Source organism: Malaya genurostris, chromosome 2, assembly GCF_030247185.1.
Source record: "Malaya genurostris strain Urasoe2022 chromosome 2, Malgen_1.1, whole genome shotgun sequence".
In the NCBI taxonomy this organism is placed as follows: domain Eukaryota; kingdom Metazoa; phylum Arthropoda; class Insecta; order Diptera; family Culicidae; genus Malaya; species Malaya genurostris.
In genome coordinates, this window is record NC_080571.1 from 98,406,146 (window position 1) to 98,425,181 (window position 19,036).

The window sequence follows — 19,036 nt, forward strand, 5'->3', positions numbered from 1 at the left end:
CACGACAAAAAAAATGAAGTCTAGTGTAGTGTTTCTAACGCGTTAATCGAATGAATAATTCTGTATAAATTGTTCAAAACGACGAATGTAACAATGAGAGAATCTCTTTGTTTACTTTCTCTTTCGATTATTGCGAAATATTCCTGCTTTTTTCGGGATTTTCTTCAATGCAGATTAAAGCGGATAGCTTTAGTGATTAATATCTGTAAATACTTGGAGAGAAGGATTGCTAATAGTACCGTAATAATCGAAAGAAAAAGTAAACAAGGATTACATTCGTCGTTTTGCCTTTCTCATATAGATAACCGACTAGTGAAAATCTCTCTCTCTCTCTCTCTCTCTCTCTCTCTCTCTCTCTCTCTCTCTCTCTCTCTCTCTCTCTCTCTCTCTCTCTCTCTCTCTCTCTCTCTCTCTCTCTCTCTCTCTCTTCTCTCTCTCTCTCTCTCTCTCTCTCTCTCTCTCTCTCTCTCTCTCTCTCTCTCTCTCTCTCTCTCTCTCTCTCTCTCTCTCTCTCTCTCTCTCTCTCTCTCTCTCTCTCTCTCTCTCTCTCTCTCTCTCTCTCTCTCTCTCTCTTTTCTCTCTCTCTCTCGTTCCGGACTTCCGGTTCCGGAATTATAGGGTAAAGTGTGTTCAATATTGTATGCCGTCACTTAAACCAGCGAAACAACATATGTAAAAAATTTCTAAACTGGTCTCTAAACTACACAATTCGATAGTCATTATCAGTAGACAACTTAACAAACCAATTCCGGCTAATCTGGTACCCGGTATCCGGTTCCGGAAACCGCAGATTGTGGTCATACATACCAAAATAGATCTTACTCACTTTTCTCAGCGATGGTTTGACCGATTTCCACAAACTTAGATTCAAATGAAAGGTCTTCCAGTCCCATACGGAATTCCTGATTTTCACCCGGATCCGACTTCCGGAATCATAGTGTAAAGTGTGTTCAATATTGTAGACCGTCACTTAAAATATTTTCGGATGCAACAAACATGTTATGCATAAACAATCTCTTGGTTTCTTTCAAAAATCGAAGAGAAAATTTTTGAATAGAATACCACAATATTATACAAGGTGAGATGAAAAAACTGCAACAAAGTAAAACGCCATAATTTTTTCATTTTTTTTTAAATTTTATTGAATGAAAGCAAAAAATGTCGGAAATAACATCAAATTTGAGAATCGGTTTAGATTTGTTCGAATTGGCCACCTTTGGCACGAACTATGGCCTTCAAACGGCCAATGAAACCATCACACGCTGCCCGAAAGTGGCTCTGCGGTATTTTGTCCCATTCTCGGCGAAGCGCTTGCTTGAGATGATCGACACTTTGGTATTTTTTAGTGCCAACCTTGCTTTCCAAAATACCCCAGGCACAATAGTCCAACGGATTGGCATCCGGAGATTTTGGTGGCCATTGTGCGGTGGAAATGAAGCGAGGAACCTCATTTCTTAACCATTCTTGGGTGGCGCGTGCTGAGTGCGATGGTGCTGAGTCCTGTTGGAATGTCCAAGGTCTGCGGCCGAAATGTTTGCGTGCCCAGGGCTTCAGAACTCCCTCCAAAATATTTTCGCGATAGATTTGCGCATTTATTTTGACCCCACGGTCGATGAATACGAGCGGCGAGCGACCATCGGCTGTTATGGCGGCCCACACCATCACCATGGCCGGCTTTTGAGTTCTGGTGGCCAACCGAAGTTGCAAATTTTCAGCTGACCTCTCTGGCAAGTAAACACGATCATTTTGTTTGTTTACAAACTGCTGGATAACGAATGGTTTCTCATCGGAGAAAACCAAATTCGGCAGTTCACCACTTTCGGCCAAGCGAAGCAACTCTTTAGCTTTTTCGAGTCTAACTTTTTTTTGCGCATCAGTAAGATCTTGCACTTTTTGGAACTTCAATGGCTTTAGTCCAAGCTCATTTTTCAATATTTGCCGAATGGCATATTGCGATATGTTCAGCTCACGAGCCATTTTTCGGCCACTGCGACGCGGATTTCGTTCAATTCGCTTCTTCACTTTTCGAACCATTTCTGCCGATGTTGCTGTTTTTTTTCGTCCACTTCCTTGACGTCGGGCTACGCTACCAGTATCACGGTAACGAGCGATGGTACGAGACACAAAAGATTTATTCACTTTTAAATGCTGGAGGGCTCTAACGATAGCCACTTGTGGTTTTCCAGCCAAATGCAAAGCAATCACACTATCACACTTGAATTCCATCACAAATAACTTTTTTTCTGAAAAATTCCCACCAAAATGCTTTTGTGCGCTTGTAAATAATATAATGAGCTGTCACTAGAATAAATCTGACAGCTGTGGGACGAGCGGTTTAGAAATGACAGCAGTCTGAAGTTGGTTGCAGTTTTTTCATCTCACCTTGTATGTACATGAGAAAGGCATCATGACAACACTAGGTGGATTAAAACAGGTTTTGAGTCAACGAATTGTGATAAAATCGAATGCAATATCTTCGCTTCGGTTCTATGAAGCAATATCACAGAAAAAATACTGCTGTTAGAGTAATGCGAAAACTCGAAGCTTGCACCTATTTTCATCTTATCCTTAGATTCATTCGATCGAACAGAGACAGCAGATCTCATTCTAATGCCTTTTTTGTTCGTCTTTTGCTCCAATCCATTCATCGATCAGTTTTTCCCAATCTTCACCTCGGATCCTACACCGTTTGATACGTCCCGTTCTCTACCAGCCACCATGTACTGTGTCCTGGTAGAGTTTGTCGTTAACCCTATCCTCACAACTTCTTTCTTGAAGGACTCAACAGTTTCTCCCACAGCTTCACGATCCACAAAAAAATGATATCAATTTCGTCCGTAGAATCAGAGAGTATGTGAGACTTATTGATGATGGTTCCGTTTCTCTGTACGTCGGATCTTCGTTTCACGCCTTTGAGGGCTCTATTGAACAACAAAAAGATCGGTGCATTCAAACTTTCTCAGTGGTCTGCCACGCTCTTTGTTTTCTCACGTCAAAATCACTACTTCTAAATTTTCGAAACGTTTCACCAAGAGCAAGCTCGCCGTAAGCTTCTACAAGTATTCGGCGTGAATCAGGCGGCAATTTTATTTAATTGGATGCAGAAAAGCTATGATGTACGCAGACCGTAGTTTGTAAATAAAAAACCTGTTTTAATCCACCTAGTGGTGTAATGATGCCTTTCTCATATTACTCATAACATCAAAAATATTACTGTGGAATTCGCAAAACCAACTGTCCATTGAATAGAAATAGGAAAGTTTGTTCGGACTTAATCTAACAAACTCAACAAGTCCTGTTTAGCCTGTAGTTCCGGAACCGGAAATAGTGTGCACAACAAATTTAGGAATTCCGTTTGGAACCGCAAGACTTTTCCTTTGAACCTATAAGTTTGGGGAAATCGATTTGATATAGCCGGTATAGCCAAAGTTGGTTTGTTTGCCAGAAACAAATATGACCTAAAAATTGGAAGTTTTGACCCTATTTAAAACCTAGACTTACTATCTCATGCTCTATTTGGATTAAATCAATTAAATGAAATCTAACAAACTACTGCATATGTAAGTCAAGCTAAACAGCATGAATTAGCAGCATAAAACATGTAGTAGGATTATTACTTTTATTATTAGTATTGACATCATTACACCATCGGCACGGTATTACTGAACTATCGGATATGAAAATTTCATATCATTCATTGACATTCGTTTATTCTTTCGGTCGTATTGATCATAAAATAGCTATAACTTTTATCAACCGTCTTTTATCAATATTACACACTAGTAGCAGACATCCGTAACCGTTTCGATTTCTTCATAGCGTGTACGAAATAGAACAAAGCACGCATAGTTTGTTTCGTGTTTTCTTCTTCTTTCGGTGTGGTACGTATTGTCGTTCTATATGGCGATTCGAAAACTTTGACACTTTTCGCCATGTCACTGCGATGAAATTCCACAGTAGCTTTAAAGATAATATGAGCTTTAATTCAAATCAAGATTTGTGAAAATCGGTTCAAACATTGCAGATAAATAGAAGTTAGTTCTATTTTTTAAGTTTTTCTGCACCACTTTCGGTACTTCCGGAACAGGAAAAGGGGGCACCAGTAGTGCCGAATTATTCTTTTATGCCCACAAACTAACAAGCTCTGAAAACTAGAAGAATTTGTGAGACAGTTTTATGGGATTTGTACCTATTTTTGACCATCGTTCGTGAAAAAATATTAATGAAATTGGTAATTTTCCACTTATCACGCTTTAGTTCCGGAATCGGAAGTCGGATTTGGATGAAATGTTCTAGAAATTTTTAGGAAACTATAAGACCTTTCATTTGAATCTTAGTTTGTGAAAATCGGTTGAGCTGTTTCAGAGAAAATTGAATGCACGCTTTTTCCCTAATTTTCACTTATTACTCTGTAACTCCGGAACCGGAAGTCATATCCGAATGAAATTCAATAACATGTTATAAAGACTGTCCCAGAAAGTATGGACGCACTTTGATTTCGCTGTAAATAATTCACAAGTGTTAGATATTCAAATTTTATTCGATATACTGATAATATTAGACTACAACAACAGAATATTATTCCTAACATTTGCTACTTAGCCATTGTAGACTAGCTGGCGCACCTTCTTGCAAACGTTCCTCATTAAATTCCGTACAGACTTCTTGGCGACTAGTTTTGACACTTTTTTCCAATCTTTTTCGAACTGTTGAATGGTTTCGGCTGCTGAGACATGTTTCCTAAGATGTGCCTTCGTTAATGCCCAAAATTCCTCAATTGGTCGAAGTTGTTGGCAATTTTGTGGATTCATGTTTTTTGGGGCGAAAGTAACATTTTTGGTAGTATACCATTCTACCGTTGATTTCGAGTAGTGGCAAGAAGCAAGATCTGGCCAGAAGACAACAGAATCCTTGTGGCTTCGAATCATGGGTAGAAGTCGTTTTCGTAAACACTCCTTGATGTATATTTCGCTGTTCATTGAAGCAGTGGTGATGAAGGGTTTCGAAATTTTTCCGCAGCTACAAATTGATTGCCAGACCATAGCTTTCTTACCAAATTTTTCGACTTCAATCGATGTCTCGGACTGGTTCAACACTTGCCCTTCTAGCACTGTATAATATTGTGGTCCCGGCAAGGATTTGTAATCGAGTTTCACGTAGGTTTTGTCGTCCATGATTATGCAGTTCAAATTTCCAGCAAGAATCGTATTGTTCAGCTTTCGAACCCTCGGCCTCGATGCTTCTTGTTTCGGACTTCGTTTTGGTTGTTTCTGCTTCTTATAGATTCGAAGATTCAAACGTTCTTTAACACGAAGAACATTTGACTTCGAAGTGCCCACCTTTTTGGCCACATCCCGAACTGAAACCTACTTCTTTTGCTCGAACGCCTTCAGTATACGTTTATCCAACTGAGGGTTAGCAGAACCTTTTTATCGACCCGTTTTCGGTTTATCTTCAAAGGTGTTATCCTCACCGAATTTCCTGATTGCATTTCGCACGTCTTTTTCACTTACTCCTTCCATTTTTGCTATTTATCTCAGTGACAGTCCGCGTTCTGTGCACCATTTATACACAATTTTTCGACGTTGTTCTGCTGAAAGTCAACGCATTTCGAAACAAACTAATGAAAACGAATAAACAACTGCACAAGTGGTTAGAGAATAGTGTAAACAACAGGACGTAGCCATAAAAATTGACAGATTTTGAACCATTGCGAAATGGCAGCGGTTTTTGGTTGCGTCCATACTTTCTGGGACAGTCTTAAGGACTATAAGACCTTTTATTTGAATCTTAGTTAGTGGAGATCGGTTCAGCAATCTCCGAGAAAAGTGAGTGCATATTTTTGTTACATACATACACACATACACACACAGTGACATTTGCTCAGTTCGTCGAGCATAGTCGAATGGTATATGATATTCGGCCCTCCTGGCCTCGGTTCAAAAGTCAGTTTTTGCAGTGATTGTATAGCCTTTCTATCTTTTGAATCGGCAACGTCGAACTGTCGGAATTGTTGGTCTAGCTACGCAACGGAATATAGTATTTTTGATTTTCACGATTTTTTACTAAGTGCGGGGTTTCGTCCCGGGTTGGCGGTTCAATGCATAGCGCACTGGTCTTACAAGCCAGTTACGGTATGTTCGAGTCCCGACCTGGAATGATTCGTAGTGTCAGTAGAATCGTAGCACCAGCCATGCAATGGTTCTGTACGCTAATAATCGGCTAACTGTTGAAACAGAAGGTTAAAATTCCTCTACAGGAATATAAAACCAAGGCTTTGCTTTGGGGTTTCGCGAATTGCCGATTTCCTTAAATTTCAATATGTACTGGTACTTGCTATCAAGCAGTACCGGGAAATGGGTTCACTGAACACCATCGTTTCGGATTAGCGAGTTCGTGTGAAAAAAAAAATATATGATAATAATTTGTACGTAAATACTTTAGTTTCACGTCTAGACAACATATCGAATACATTTTGCTGCAAATTTACGGTTCGTTGCTAACAACTTACCAGCTGATTCTGTCTGGCCGCGCAGTAAACGGACGCTAATGATACGTAGCTAAGTAAAGCCAACAACCAACTTGTATCGGCATGTTCACCTTCCATTGTTGGCTGCAAACTAGGCTAAATCAGTTTTCTCTGCCCTGATAAGAAAACATTTCCCACCTCCAGCACTTATGTATGTGGCAAGTATGAATAGATTATTAGCAATTCACTTCCATGCATGCTATTAAGGGGGCCAGAGACGGCTTGGTCGCGACGCGACCTTGAACTTAAAAATCATACGTTATGCTGTGATGAAATTTTTCTTCCACCTGATGTGCTGCATCCATTGTGAAATAATTGCACTTCTGTAGATGTGAATTACGTCGAAAGCGATGAGTTTCTGTTTTTAACGTAGCTTGCCAAACAGTTTTGGCAATTTTCAAACAGGCTGTTTTATCATAGCTCGAAAAGAGCTTCCATTTCGAGTAGCAGTTGAGGGAAAACAAAAGACCACAGCAAATAGACTTTGGTTTAGCAGCAAGCGAATTTGATTGCGCAAACAGAACAAAAAATACATGCTCTGGTTTTGTTCAGGTTTCCCCAATTGTGTATGCGTCGCTGCATTCGAACAATAGACACAGCACGATTCATGATTGCCCGTGTCAGTCAACACTAGTTAGAATTCGTCGGGTCCACGATTAAGCGCGGTGTTGATTTGTTCGCCTTTTGATTTCGGTTTGTTGTGTTCTGGGTGATATAAAAATTACTGAAATTCAGATTTGTGTTGGGTCAGTTTTTGATTTCACAATTTCTATTACTTTGAAGGACTGTTCCTCTTGAATTCAAAACTTTCATTTTTATGATGGCTTAACATTTAGTTTTCATTTGCGTTAGATAAGCATCCAAATTACGTATTAATAAACGTTTTACAGTAAATAAGTTGCATAATTCAAGGCTTGTTCCTTTAGCTGTTAGTTTTATGTTTGAAATCCAATAAGAGATGGTTTTAGTGCATTGAAGCCCGAAAATAAATTACTGAATTGCAATTGGAGTATAACATGAAGTTCGTTAGGTTTTTATTCAAAGCAATTGTATTGGATATTGGACTTTAAAATACCGGTAAACCCGGAAACCCGGTAGTTTTCAATGACAATAAGATAAATGATGTTGCATAAAATTTTAAAAAGAACCACAACAGTTTAACCCGATTTTAGCTTGAACTTTGCTGTGATCTTGTTCGTTTTTATCCAGGAAAAGACATCGTGTGAACCCGGCACGGTATTTATTTGTTAATTTTCAGGGGCAATTGAAATATTATTTCATTGCAGAACATAAAAGCCAGGGTGGGCTGGAAGATCGTTTTTCATTTTCGCACCGAACTAAAACAGAAAGAAGGCATTTGGAACGTCATCCACATTTTATTGCTGTAAATATATTCTGGTCATTAAATTCTCTGTGAGAACTTGTTTGTGCTACTAGCCATTACAGTTTTCATGGTAGCTTGAGAATTGAATTGATTTTTTCATTAATTCTCTTGGCGGGGTTCCACAGTATGGCTTGTGTGCATTTCCAGAAGAGAATAATCAGAGTGTTTGTATTTATTGGAAATATTAACTCAATTTTTGCCTTTCTCATATAGTAATGAGGTGCAAAAATATGTTAAAATAAGTGCACCAACTTTTCTCGGAGATGGTTGAACCTATTTTCGTAAACTTGGATTAAAACTTAGATTGAAATTGCAGTCCCATACAAAATTCCTGAATTTTGTTTAGATCTGACTTCTGGTTCCGGAGTTATGTGGTAAAATGTGCAATAAAATGAAAATATATGTACCAATTTTCCTCAGAGATGGCATGATCGATGTTTACAATCTTAGATTCCAATTAATGGTCTTATGGTCCTTTACAAAATTTCTGAATTTCGTCTGGATCCGACTTCCGGTTCCGCAATTATAGTATAGAGTGTGTTAAAAATTTTATACCAACACTTAAAGGGATAATACGAAAACCTGTTTTAAACCACCTAGTGGTGTAATGATGCCTTTCTCATATTATTTATATTTTCAAAAATATCACCAGAAGATTTTGTGAAGAAATTTATTTTTCAATCTTGAATAAACTAACATAACCCTTTCAAATTGTAAACAGTTATGTCAAGTTGATAAGAATTTTTCTTTATATTGCATCGTTGCACTAAATGATTAAACACACTTTACCCTATAGTTCTGGAACTAGAAATCGGATCCGGATGAAATTAAACAGCAACCCATAAGACTGTAGGAACTTTTATTTGAGCCTGTTTGTGGAAATCGATCAAATCATCTCTGAGAAAATTGAGTGAGCCTCGTTTTAAACTCACTACTTCTGGAACCAGGAACTTAGAACCAGTATAGCCAAAGTCGGTTCGTTTAGAAAGTAACTAATACAAATCAATGAATCAGTTTTAAGCCAAATCTAGAAGAATCGCTCGAAATGACGGTGTGAGATTCAATAGCAAGCTATAGGACTACGAGATTTTTTATTTTATAAGTGACATTATTTAACACATACTCACGCACATACACACACAGCCACATACAATTGCTCAGCTCGATGAACTGTGTCGAATTATATAGAACACTTAGCCTTTCGGGTCAATTTCCACTGGTCAATTTTTCAAGTGATTGTATAAACTTTCTATATGAGAAAGGCAATAAGTGCACTTTTATTGAAAAGCATCGTTATCATGATCTTGTAATAACACTAACAAGTAGGTACAAATTGAATAAGAGGATTAGCGATTTACATATTTTTCACCTGCAAAATATAAATATATACGCTATACGAAATTGAACAAACCACACTGTAAATGAAGCAAAGCCGCACGTACCGTCGCGTACCAGTTTTGCATCGTCATTTTGAATTTGAATGTTTTGACACTCATCGCCCTATAATTTCGGAACAGGAAGTCGGATCAGGATGAAATTGGACAGTATATTTCAAGACAATGAGAGCTTTATTTTAATCATGAATCGTGGAAAATGGCTTAACCGTCTCTGAGTAATCGACGGGAGTTCCGTTTATGGAGATTTTCTTCACTATTATCGGTGCTTTCGAAAGCGGAAACCGGGGACTAGTAGTCCTAAAGTAGTTTTATATATTCACTAACTAACACGATCTGTCAACTAGATCAAATTAGCAGTAAGTTTTATAAAAATGTGCACCTCGTTTCGTCTTTGTTTGTGAAAAAATACTCATGAAATTTAAAATTAGGTGCCTAGTGAGTTGTAACCGATGAACTTAGAACGACGATCTAGTCTGTAATTTGTGGTCAGGCCGGAAGGCATTCTTGTAAAAAACTGGTTACCTATGAGAATCTGCTGATTACATGTCAGTTTTGCGAACAACATGCACACTACGGTAAACTTTGCACTGAAACTGCGAAAAAGACATCTTCAACCAAAGACGAAGAGGGCCGTTTAGCAACGGTAACTAGTGTGAATCCACAACTTCTGTTACGAAAACGCCTTCAGCATCAAACCAGCAAACAACTGTGATCAATGTCCAACAAAACGCGTATACAGCAACTAGCAACGAATACAAAACTGCGAACAACAGAGGGAAGAAAACGGAAACCACTCATAATCACACGTTTGAGAACAACAACACTGACGATGCGGCAATGGATGACAAGACGAGCCCCGAACAAAATGCCCCTCAATCCTCACTGGATCGAAAAGGGAAGCTCCTCTCCCCTAAGAAAAAAGGTGACAACGAGATCGAACATTAAAAATAATATTTTGATTAAATAATTGGATCAATCGGCCACGTAAAGCTTGTAAGTAAATAGTCCTGAATAAAAATTGTTATATAAAAAAAACATTTTAGAAAACTCCATTTTTACTAAATTATGGTACGACTGAAAATTTCATTATCGATTACGTTCATATTACGATCAGAATGGGTTTTTCGAGATATTGGTATGGAATAAGGAAACAAAATTTTGACTGAGCGATGTTTGTTAACAAACAGTTCAATCGATTGTCATCATACTTAATTACACATTTCATTTCATTTATTCGATCTCAACCCACGACTCTATGCTTTTAGTTACATAGATTTTATTCGCCGTAATTTATATTGCATCGGACAAAGTTATATCAGTAGTCGAAATGCACACAATTAGAATTATAGTGTTTTCTAAGCTTTTATTCCATACAATTATATTTATAGCGTTACCTTTCACTTGTAAATTTATCATGTAGCGATTAGCGATTTAGTTGAAATAAAATTTTTCTTATTATAAAACGAGCTCCTGTATTTAAAATTGAAAATTGAGGTAATTTACAATTTTAATAAAACATCCAATGTGGCAAATGCTGTCGTTGAGCGGAAATTGAAAAGAGAAATATCAGTTTATGTGGTATAATTATCTAAATAAACTTATTGCAGATTCATCTAGCAGTGGTAGAGAAAACTGCTTTTGCTTTCTTCAATAATGACTGATTTCCTAAGATTGTTACCAGAAATTCAAGCATTCCTGAATTATTTTTCCATCCTTCTAATTTCTTCCATTGATAGAAATAGGTACGATCGATTCAATTGTAAATTGTATTTCAATTTAATTACCTATTTTCATTTCAATCCAAAAAACAAAGCAATTCAGTTCCAAATATCATGTGCGAGTTTAGTTTCTTTTTTACTCACTTTAGATGTTTGTTCTTCCTTAGGATGTGATGTGTATTGCTATTGCTGTTCCGAACTAGCAAACGACCCGTCAATCACAATGCTAACGGCACTGCGAACATTTCGTATTAAATGTTTTGAATTGTTGCCAACATTACGGAGAGCCGTCACTCTGGTTACAGGCACTCCAAGTGTAGCATATCTAACGTCAACAAGCGATTGCGAGCAAATTATATTTGATCAAAGCAAACCTATCAGAGCGTCCAATCGTTTTGTATTGCTTGACGAGATGCTTGCTGCCTAGTAGCAATCTTTCTCGATCAATTTCGCTTATATTCATGGATTTGCATGCTTTTGCATTGCATTGACCAATCAGAGTGAAGCTTTTCAACAGATATGCTGCTCATCCCGGTAACCAATAAGCACATACTAATACATTATGACAACATACCTATAATCGATAATTGGCATTTCAATCACTTTTGAGACTGAATTACGGCCGAATTGACATAATATACGGCTGTTCATAGATAATGCTTATTTAGGGCTAGTGTGCATCCAGAAAGCTAAATTCTGTATTATTTACAATTTATGAGCTTTCAAAATGCAGCTATTCGATTTTTTGGTGTCATTTTTTAGAGCCATTATTAGAGCTTATTGGTTATCTGGGCACTGCTTCAAAACCATCATCTCAGTTAGGGAAAGCCAGTATAGCGTCTTGGATTTATAATAGGGTTGGTTAACGCCCCACAACACCTTACTGCGGAGCTGGCGATTCTAGTATTTTCATAGGTCCACTGACTCCTTTCCACACTCAAGGAGGTTTTGAGCACTCGACAAACTGCTATTTTTGGCATCTTCAGTACTTTAGCCAGCTTGGTACTGGACTCACACTCCTGGGTTTGTGCACAATATTTTTTTTTCTTTAGAATTGCATTTGATGTTATTTTCGAACGCGGACGATAACTTTAATCAAAATTGCACCAGCTGTTCTTTATTAGAGTCCAGACAAACTAAGAGTGCTCATGGGACTAATCCTTTAGTCCTTATCCTTTGAATTTAATCCAAATAAAAATTAGTATTTTTTGCGAATCCACGTGGATTTTCAAAAATTCATTTTCAGCGTAAAATTTAAATTGGATAAATTTCAATACTTTTATCTGAAAATCTAGTTTTTGTCTTTCTCTTATAGAAAGGCTATGCAATCACTGTGATAACCGACTTTACAACCGAGGCCCGAATACCCTAATGTCATATACCATTCGACTCAGTTCGTCGAGATCACAAAATGTCTGTGAGTGTGTGCGTGTGTGTGTATATGTGTATGTGACAAATAATGTCACTCAACTTTCTCAGATATATTTGATTTTCTCAAACTTAGATTCAAATGAAAGGTCTTATGGTCCCATACTATGTTCCTGAATTACATTTGGATCCGACTTCCAGTTTCGGAAATTGTTGCTTTGTGGCCGCGGGAGTCATCCCAAGGGGGTCCTGCTCCCTTGCCGATGGCCCACAGGTTTTTCTCCTTGGTGTTTTATATAATAAATCTTCTAGTCCTCGGTTTGCGGTTCCGAAACCATTCACAATAGTGAAGAAATATCGGAGCTAACTCCAATTTCTTAGCCAAGGAGATTAAACCGATTTGCACAAATCTTGATTCAGATTGCTCTCAAGTTCCTATCTCATGCCTTCCCGTGTGACTAAAGTCGACAAAACGGTATCAAAGGGGTTCGAATTGGTTTGTATTTGGAGCTCATTTACTCTAAACCAAACATGATTATTAAGTTCTTGAATCAGGTTACAGTTTGAATTGCCGTAGTGTTCCAGGAGTGTATTTTATACCGCTTCAATGTTATTTATTATCTAATCTCAAATGAATTCAACATTTAAGACAGCACAGAATACTTGCTATAAGAAAGATTTCTTGTTTAGTTATAAACCATCTTTCTATTTATATTATTGATTCTAAACCTAGGTAGACGGTGCTATGAAATGTTTTAATCCGAACATTGCAATGTGGCGGGGTTGTTCGATGGAATGATAATATCGGAATACGATTTGTTCTCTTCACGAATCGGTTCTTCGGAATTCAAGTCAGCTAATATCTGCTGGCAAAAATACGAACTATTGCTATTCAACTTGATCAAGATCTGACTTTCAATTCCAGTTTTACAGTGAGTAAAGACTGTCCCAGAAAGTATGGAAGCAACAAAAAACCGCTGTCATTTCGCAATGGTTCTGAATCTGTCAATTTTTAAGGCTAGTGAGCGTTGAAACGTGAAACTCGATTACAAATCCTTGCCGGGACCACAATATTATACGGTGCGAGAAGGGCAAGTGTTAAACCAGTCCGAGACATCGATTGAAGTCGAAAAATTTGTTAAGAAAGCTATGGTCTGGCAAGCAATTTGTAGTTGCGGAAATATTTCGAAACCCTTCATCACCACTGCTTCAATGAACAGCGAAATATACATCAAGAAATGTTTACAAAAACGACTTCTACCCATGATTCGAAGCCACAAGGATCCTGTTGTCTTCTGGCCAGATCTTGCTTCTTGCCACTACTCGAAATCAACGGTAGAATGGTATTCTACCAAAAATGTCACTTTCGCCCCAAAATATATGATTCCACCAAATTGCCCACAACTTCGACCAATTGAGGAATTTTGGGCATTAACGGAGGCACATCTTAGGAAACATGCCTCGGCAGCCGAAATCATTCAACAGTTCGAAAAAGATTGGAAAAAAAGCTTGTCGCCAAGAAGTCTGTACGGAATTTAATGAGGAACGTTCGCAAGGAGGTGCGCCAGCTAGTTTACAATGGCTAAGTAGCAAATGTTGAGAATAATATTCTGTTGTTGTAGTCTAATGTTATCAGTATATCGAATAAAATTTGAATATCTAACACTTGTGAATTATTTACAGCGAAATCAAAGTGCGTCCATACTTTCTGGGACAGTCTTTATGTGTGGATTACTGTTTCTATACTAGACAATGTAGGTGATGATTACTGAATTACTGTTTCTATACTAGACAATGAAGGTTATCCTTCGAATTAAACATAAAATCCTTCTTTGGTGGAGGCATTGTAAGTTGATATTCAAAACATTTCTTTTCGAGAATATAAGGAATATACGAAAGGTTTCATTTTACCACTAGGTGGATTAAAACAGGTTTTAAAAACACAACAATTTTTACTTGGATCAACATTTGACTAAAATATGTAAAAACAAGTTTGGTCCTTTTCGATAGAAAGCCAGAATCCGTTTTGGATAACAAAGTATGCACAATTGTTATTGTGACAAAGACTGCATGTTAAGAAATTTGCATTGAAATCTGAGAATGGGCTGCCGTTTTCCGAGTTTTTTCATCTTTTGTGAGCTGTCAATGTGATTCAATATTTTCTTTGACCCATTCCAAATGCGTTTTATTAATAACCAAGTTTTCACAACAATGCCTTAAATTTAGGAGGAAAGCACTTAGAGATTAGATCGAGATTTAATAGCACACGGAAAGACCGAAATCAGCATTTTGGCGAAAAAATTAGTTAATTTTCTGATTTTTGTTAGTTATTTTTTGAGACAACTAAAAAAATCTTACTTTTGCTAATTCAGATTTTTTAATTCTATTTCCCTAAATAATAATAAAATATTCGTTAAATTGGGTATTTTTTTAGTTGAATCCACCAATTAAACGTGCTGTCATTTATTAGCTAAGGCACACTTCATATCCCTTTAACTATTATCATATGACATGTACAATTAGAGTGCAACATTCGAAACTTACTTCACTGTTCCGCGTAAAAACATTATTACGCATATTCGCTTCAAATGCGCACAAATTCCGATTGAATACACTAACAGTTTACGTCATTTTTACATATCGGTTTAGAAATTTATATATGGATATATCATAACACATGCGAAAAACATCTAAACAATTTGCAAGCAGTTTCAACAAAACTGTCCCTTTTAAATTTTTAATGGATCGTTTTGCTTTGACACTTCTCATTGGTTTTTGGCTAATAAACTTGTTAATTAAACCAATTTCATTTTTGTTTTCTTTGTGCGGTCCTTCAGTAATGATGGTGATAGATAAATAGAAACAAATTTTCTGTTTTTAATAACAAAATTAGTTGTCAATGAGAATTTCGTGTTGGATTGAAATATTGCTGGTTTGTGTCCAGAATATTCGCCAACTAAACACATTCTCTAAAAATAAGAGTTTTTTTTTCAGCAAAGTAAATTCTCAGTTTTAACTAATTTTATAGTTATTTTGAAAATTTTGTTGTTAAAATCAACTAATTCAAAAACAGTAATACGAATTAGGCGCAGAGCTAATTGCGGTCGTTCCGTGCAGTTTTACAAAAAATGAAACTACCATTTGAAATAAATTCAAGTATGCCATAGTTTCTTGTGTGATGAGAGAATATTACATTTTTTAACATGTAAAAATAACTATTGGCCCGGGTTGGTGGTTCAATGCATAGGGCGCTGGTCTTACAAGCCAGTTGTCGTATGTTCGAGTCCCGACCTGGAAGGATTCTTAGTGTCAGTAGGATCCATAGTAGTAGCCATGCAATGATTCTGTACACTAGGAATCGGCTGCGAAGTCTGTTGAAACAGAAAGGCCAAATTCCACAAAAGGAATGTAATGCCAGGACTTAGCTTAGTCTGTTTCGATTTCAACTTCATCTAAACTAAACAGTTAGATAAAGTTTTATCGTTATAGATGCACATAAAAGGATTCGCAATTTACTTAAATTCACAATACAAAGCATGTAAAGATAAGACATATCATTAACTTTAAAACTAATTTCGCTAAAGCTTACATCAATACAGACGCAAAATCTATGTCTACATGTTAGTAGATGTATTATTATAGCATCACCAAAGAAATTATGGCATGCTTGAATTTATATCAAGCGTAAATTTAATTTATTCTTGCTTCAAGATGTACATTTTAGTGAGTTGCAATGCTCATTTTATGTGCATCAGTAAAGACGTAAATTTACATCCTTTCTTATGTTGGGCTAATTTAGCTCAACTGGAACTAACTAGTTGACTTTTAACTGGAAAAAAAGTTTGTGTGCATTTAGCACAAACATTCAGCTGTACAAGAAACTCCTCCTGTTGGTAACTCATAAGCCACTAGTTTTTTTCCGTTCGTGACATTAGTTGATACAACTGTGTGATATTTAAGTAGCTTGTACTTTTACTTCTGCCTAGCGGTTCCAGATGAACTAGCAGTTCAAGCTTAACTATTATGCTCAGTCGAAGGCGAATCGTAAGCGAGAAAGAAAATGGTGATTATGTGCATTTGGCACAGAACGGTTTGTTGCGAACGAAAACTAAATTCCAACGTAATTATTTTCCTTTCCCCCCTTTAGTTACGCTTGATCTATAGCGACTGTAGTTGAACAGTGATGGCTTACTATGATTGAGTTTAACTATTTTTTCACATTTTGTTGAAAAGTTTTTTGAAAATCTTCGTACAAGGCCCAGATGCGCATTTTTTACAACTTCCATTAAAAAACCTGTAATCAAATCAAATGTAATCGAGGTCTCGATTTTGTACCTTAAAGAATGCACAAATTTTATTGATATTCTACTAAAAACTAAACTAAAAACTTACTAACAACTCCACTTATAACCAGCTTTTTACAATCTTACACATTATCAGTATGACAGTAACCTGTGTTATTTCCAAAGTGGCTATTAACCATACTTCCCCCAACGATCAATCATTAGCAGCATCAGCGTGAAATTGAAAGCATGCTGCTACATAATCTACTAGCCTACATCTAAGCCCTGGTGAGGTAGATGTGGGCGCATACAACTATGCACCAGGTATGAGCTGCACTTAAAAACCATTTAAAAGATAATTACCTTGTACTCGACGCCATTGTAGATACATTCATCGACGACCATTGCCATCAGATCCCGTCCCGCTGTGTGCTGCACCATGTGATTCATGGTCGCATTATGTGTGCCCTCAGTAACACTTCCCTCGTTGCTTTCTCCCTGCTCTCCACCGTCCTCTTCCATACTGATGTCGGCGAGGTCAGCGAGCTCCGTGGGTGACTTTCTTCCGTGTCCCATTGTGCTATTTGGGGTCTCAGTCGTAGAGCTTTTCGTGGCCACCGTTGTGGCCAAGTCTGGGGCAGTAACGAAATTAATTGGTCCATCGGGACCGAAACTGATCGCGCGACCTCTCGGTAGGATGGATTCGTCCGATGATCTCACGTCCGTCATTTTCAGCAGTTCCTCCGATGAACTTTCTCCCATCGGAACAAAATGGTTCAGCATGGAGGGTGGTTTAGCCGGATCTCGATCGTTGGTGACTTCTTCGACGGTCTTGACATGAAGCAAAATCGGTTTCTCTGTCGAGTGCAGTTCGATCGAGGTCACCGCCGGTGATGACTCCCTTGGTTTGGCAACATCTGACTCGGTGCTTACCTCATTGGTGACGGGATCGGACAAGGTCAGAGGGGATGTTGATTCCAACGGTAATGAGGAACTGCTGCTGTCATCAGACTCTGCGGGATCTTTGGTTGTTGCTTCGTTTTGGTTAATGATTGTTTTGTTTAGAGGAAGAACCGCTAATTGTGTTACCATCGAGGAAGAACTTGATTCATCAATCACCTCGGGGAGTGCCGTGCTAGGTTCGGCTGTGCTAGTTGAACTGTCTGAAATGAAGAAAACAGAAACAATCCGTTAGTGTTGACGAATAAATCAAACAAGCTAGTCACGTGCATTGCAGTGGAATTTGATATGAATTTAAGTATTCGGTATAATTGATAAATACATGCTGCGCTGATTAGCAACTAACAAAAGTTGAAATTGGGACAATTAAGAAGAACACAATTGGATTCGATAGAAATTAGTATCTTTATGTGATTTACCTATTACCACTATGTCTACATTCAGCGTAACTTGTAAATTTACATGCATTTCGAACCATCGAATCAATTCTAATTGGATTATTGTCACTTTACGAATTATATAGAAATTCTTCAATCTGGAAATTGCATACGACGCTGGTCTTACAAGACAGTTGTCATATGTTCGAGACCCGACCTGGAATGATTCATAGTGTCAGTAGGATCGTAGTACTAGCCATGGAATTATTCTGTACGCTAAGAATCGGCTGCAAAGTCTGTTGAAATAGAAAAGCCAAATTCCACAAAAGTAATGTAATGCCAATACTTTGCTTACAAATTTTGTGCTTTTTTTTTGGGAATGATTCTAAAGTATTTGGATGATTTATTTCACGATCACTCGAGTACTATTTATATCGGATACTCTTTTTCCCCTTTATGGGCTACTCTGGCCGAGGGTGGGGGTTACAAGGCTCCATCGGACGAACTAGGCTATGCTCCCCAAATGAACATGTAACACAAGCGACAAATTTCTTTACGGTAACCAATTTACAACGAAAGATACCAGCATTCTCTATTACAAATTCGCCAGAGAATTTGTAACTTGGGCAGGAAATGTGCTCCACGCGGTAACCAGTCAATCATTTAGACTTGAGTCTGTATCGTATCAGTATTTTGTCATCCTATCAACTGCTTCTGTGTTTTCAATGTCTTCGTTATGTATGTATTCGGTGTCAAGATCCCACTCTTAAACGAAATATACCACATATAAGTAATTAAACTTATCAGTAGATTTGCAAAGTACGTTACGTTGTTGAGTGGAACTGATTGGCAAATTGTCGCAAAGCTGATTTACCGGTAGCGACACCTGCCAATGAAAAATGGAACCAAGAAAAGGAGGATTCTTTCGAAAATTTTCATATCGGCAGTAGTGATTTGCAACATTTTTATCGTTTATTCAAGAGTACAAATAGATATCAGCAATAAAAGTACACTCGAAGT

At 37.6% G+C, this 19,036-nt stretch overlaps 1 protein-coding gene across 8 annotated transcripts in view; it reads right to left on the reverse strand.

The window, feature by feature from the left end:
- The window catches only part of LOC131427307 (putative epidermal cell surface receptor), a 116,773-nt gene that overhangs the window by 12,314 nt on the left and 85,423 nt on the right, over positions 1 to 19,036 (reverse strand). For all 8 annotated transcript variants that reach the window (XR_009229254.1, XM_058590375.1, XM_058590379.1 and 5 more), the window contains exon 3: positions 17,043 to 17,842. Coding sequence is in view for 7 of the 8 variants with exons in the window: in XM_058590375.1 (XP_058446358.1) it covers positions 17,043 to 17,842 (800 nt within the window). In the remaining variant the exon portion in view is untranslated. The remainder of the gene's footprint in view (positions 1 to 17,042; positions 17,843 to 19,036) is intronic.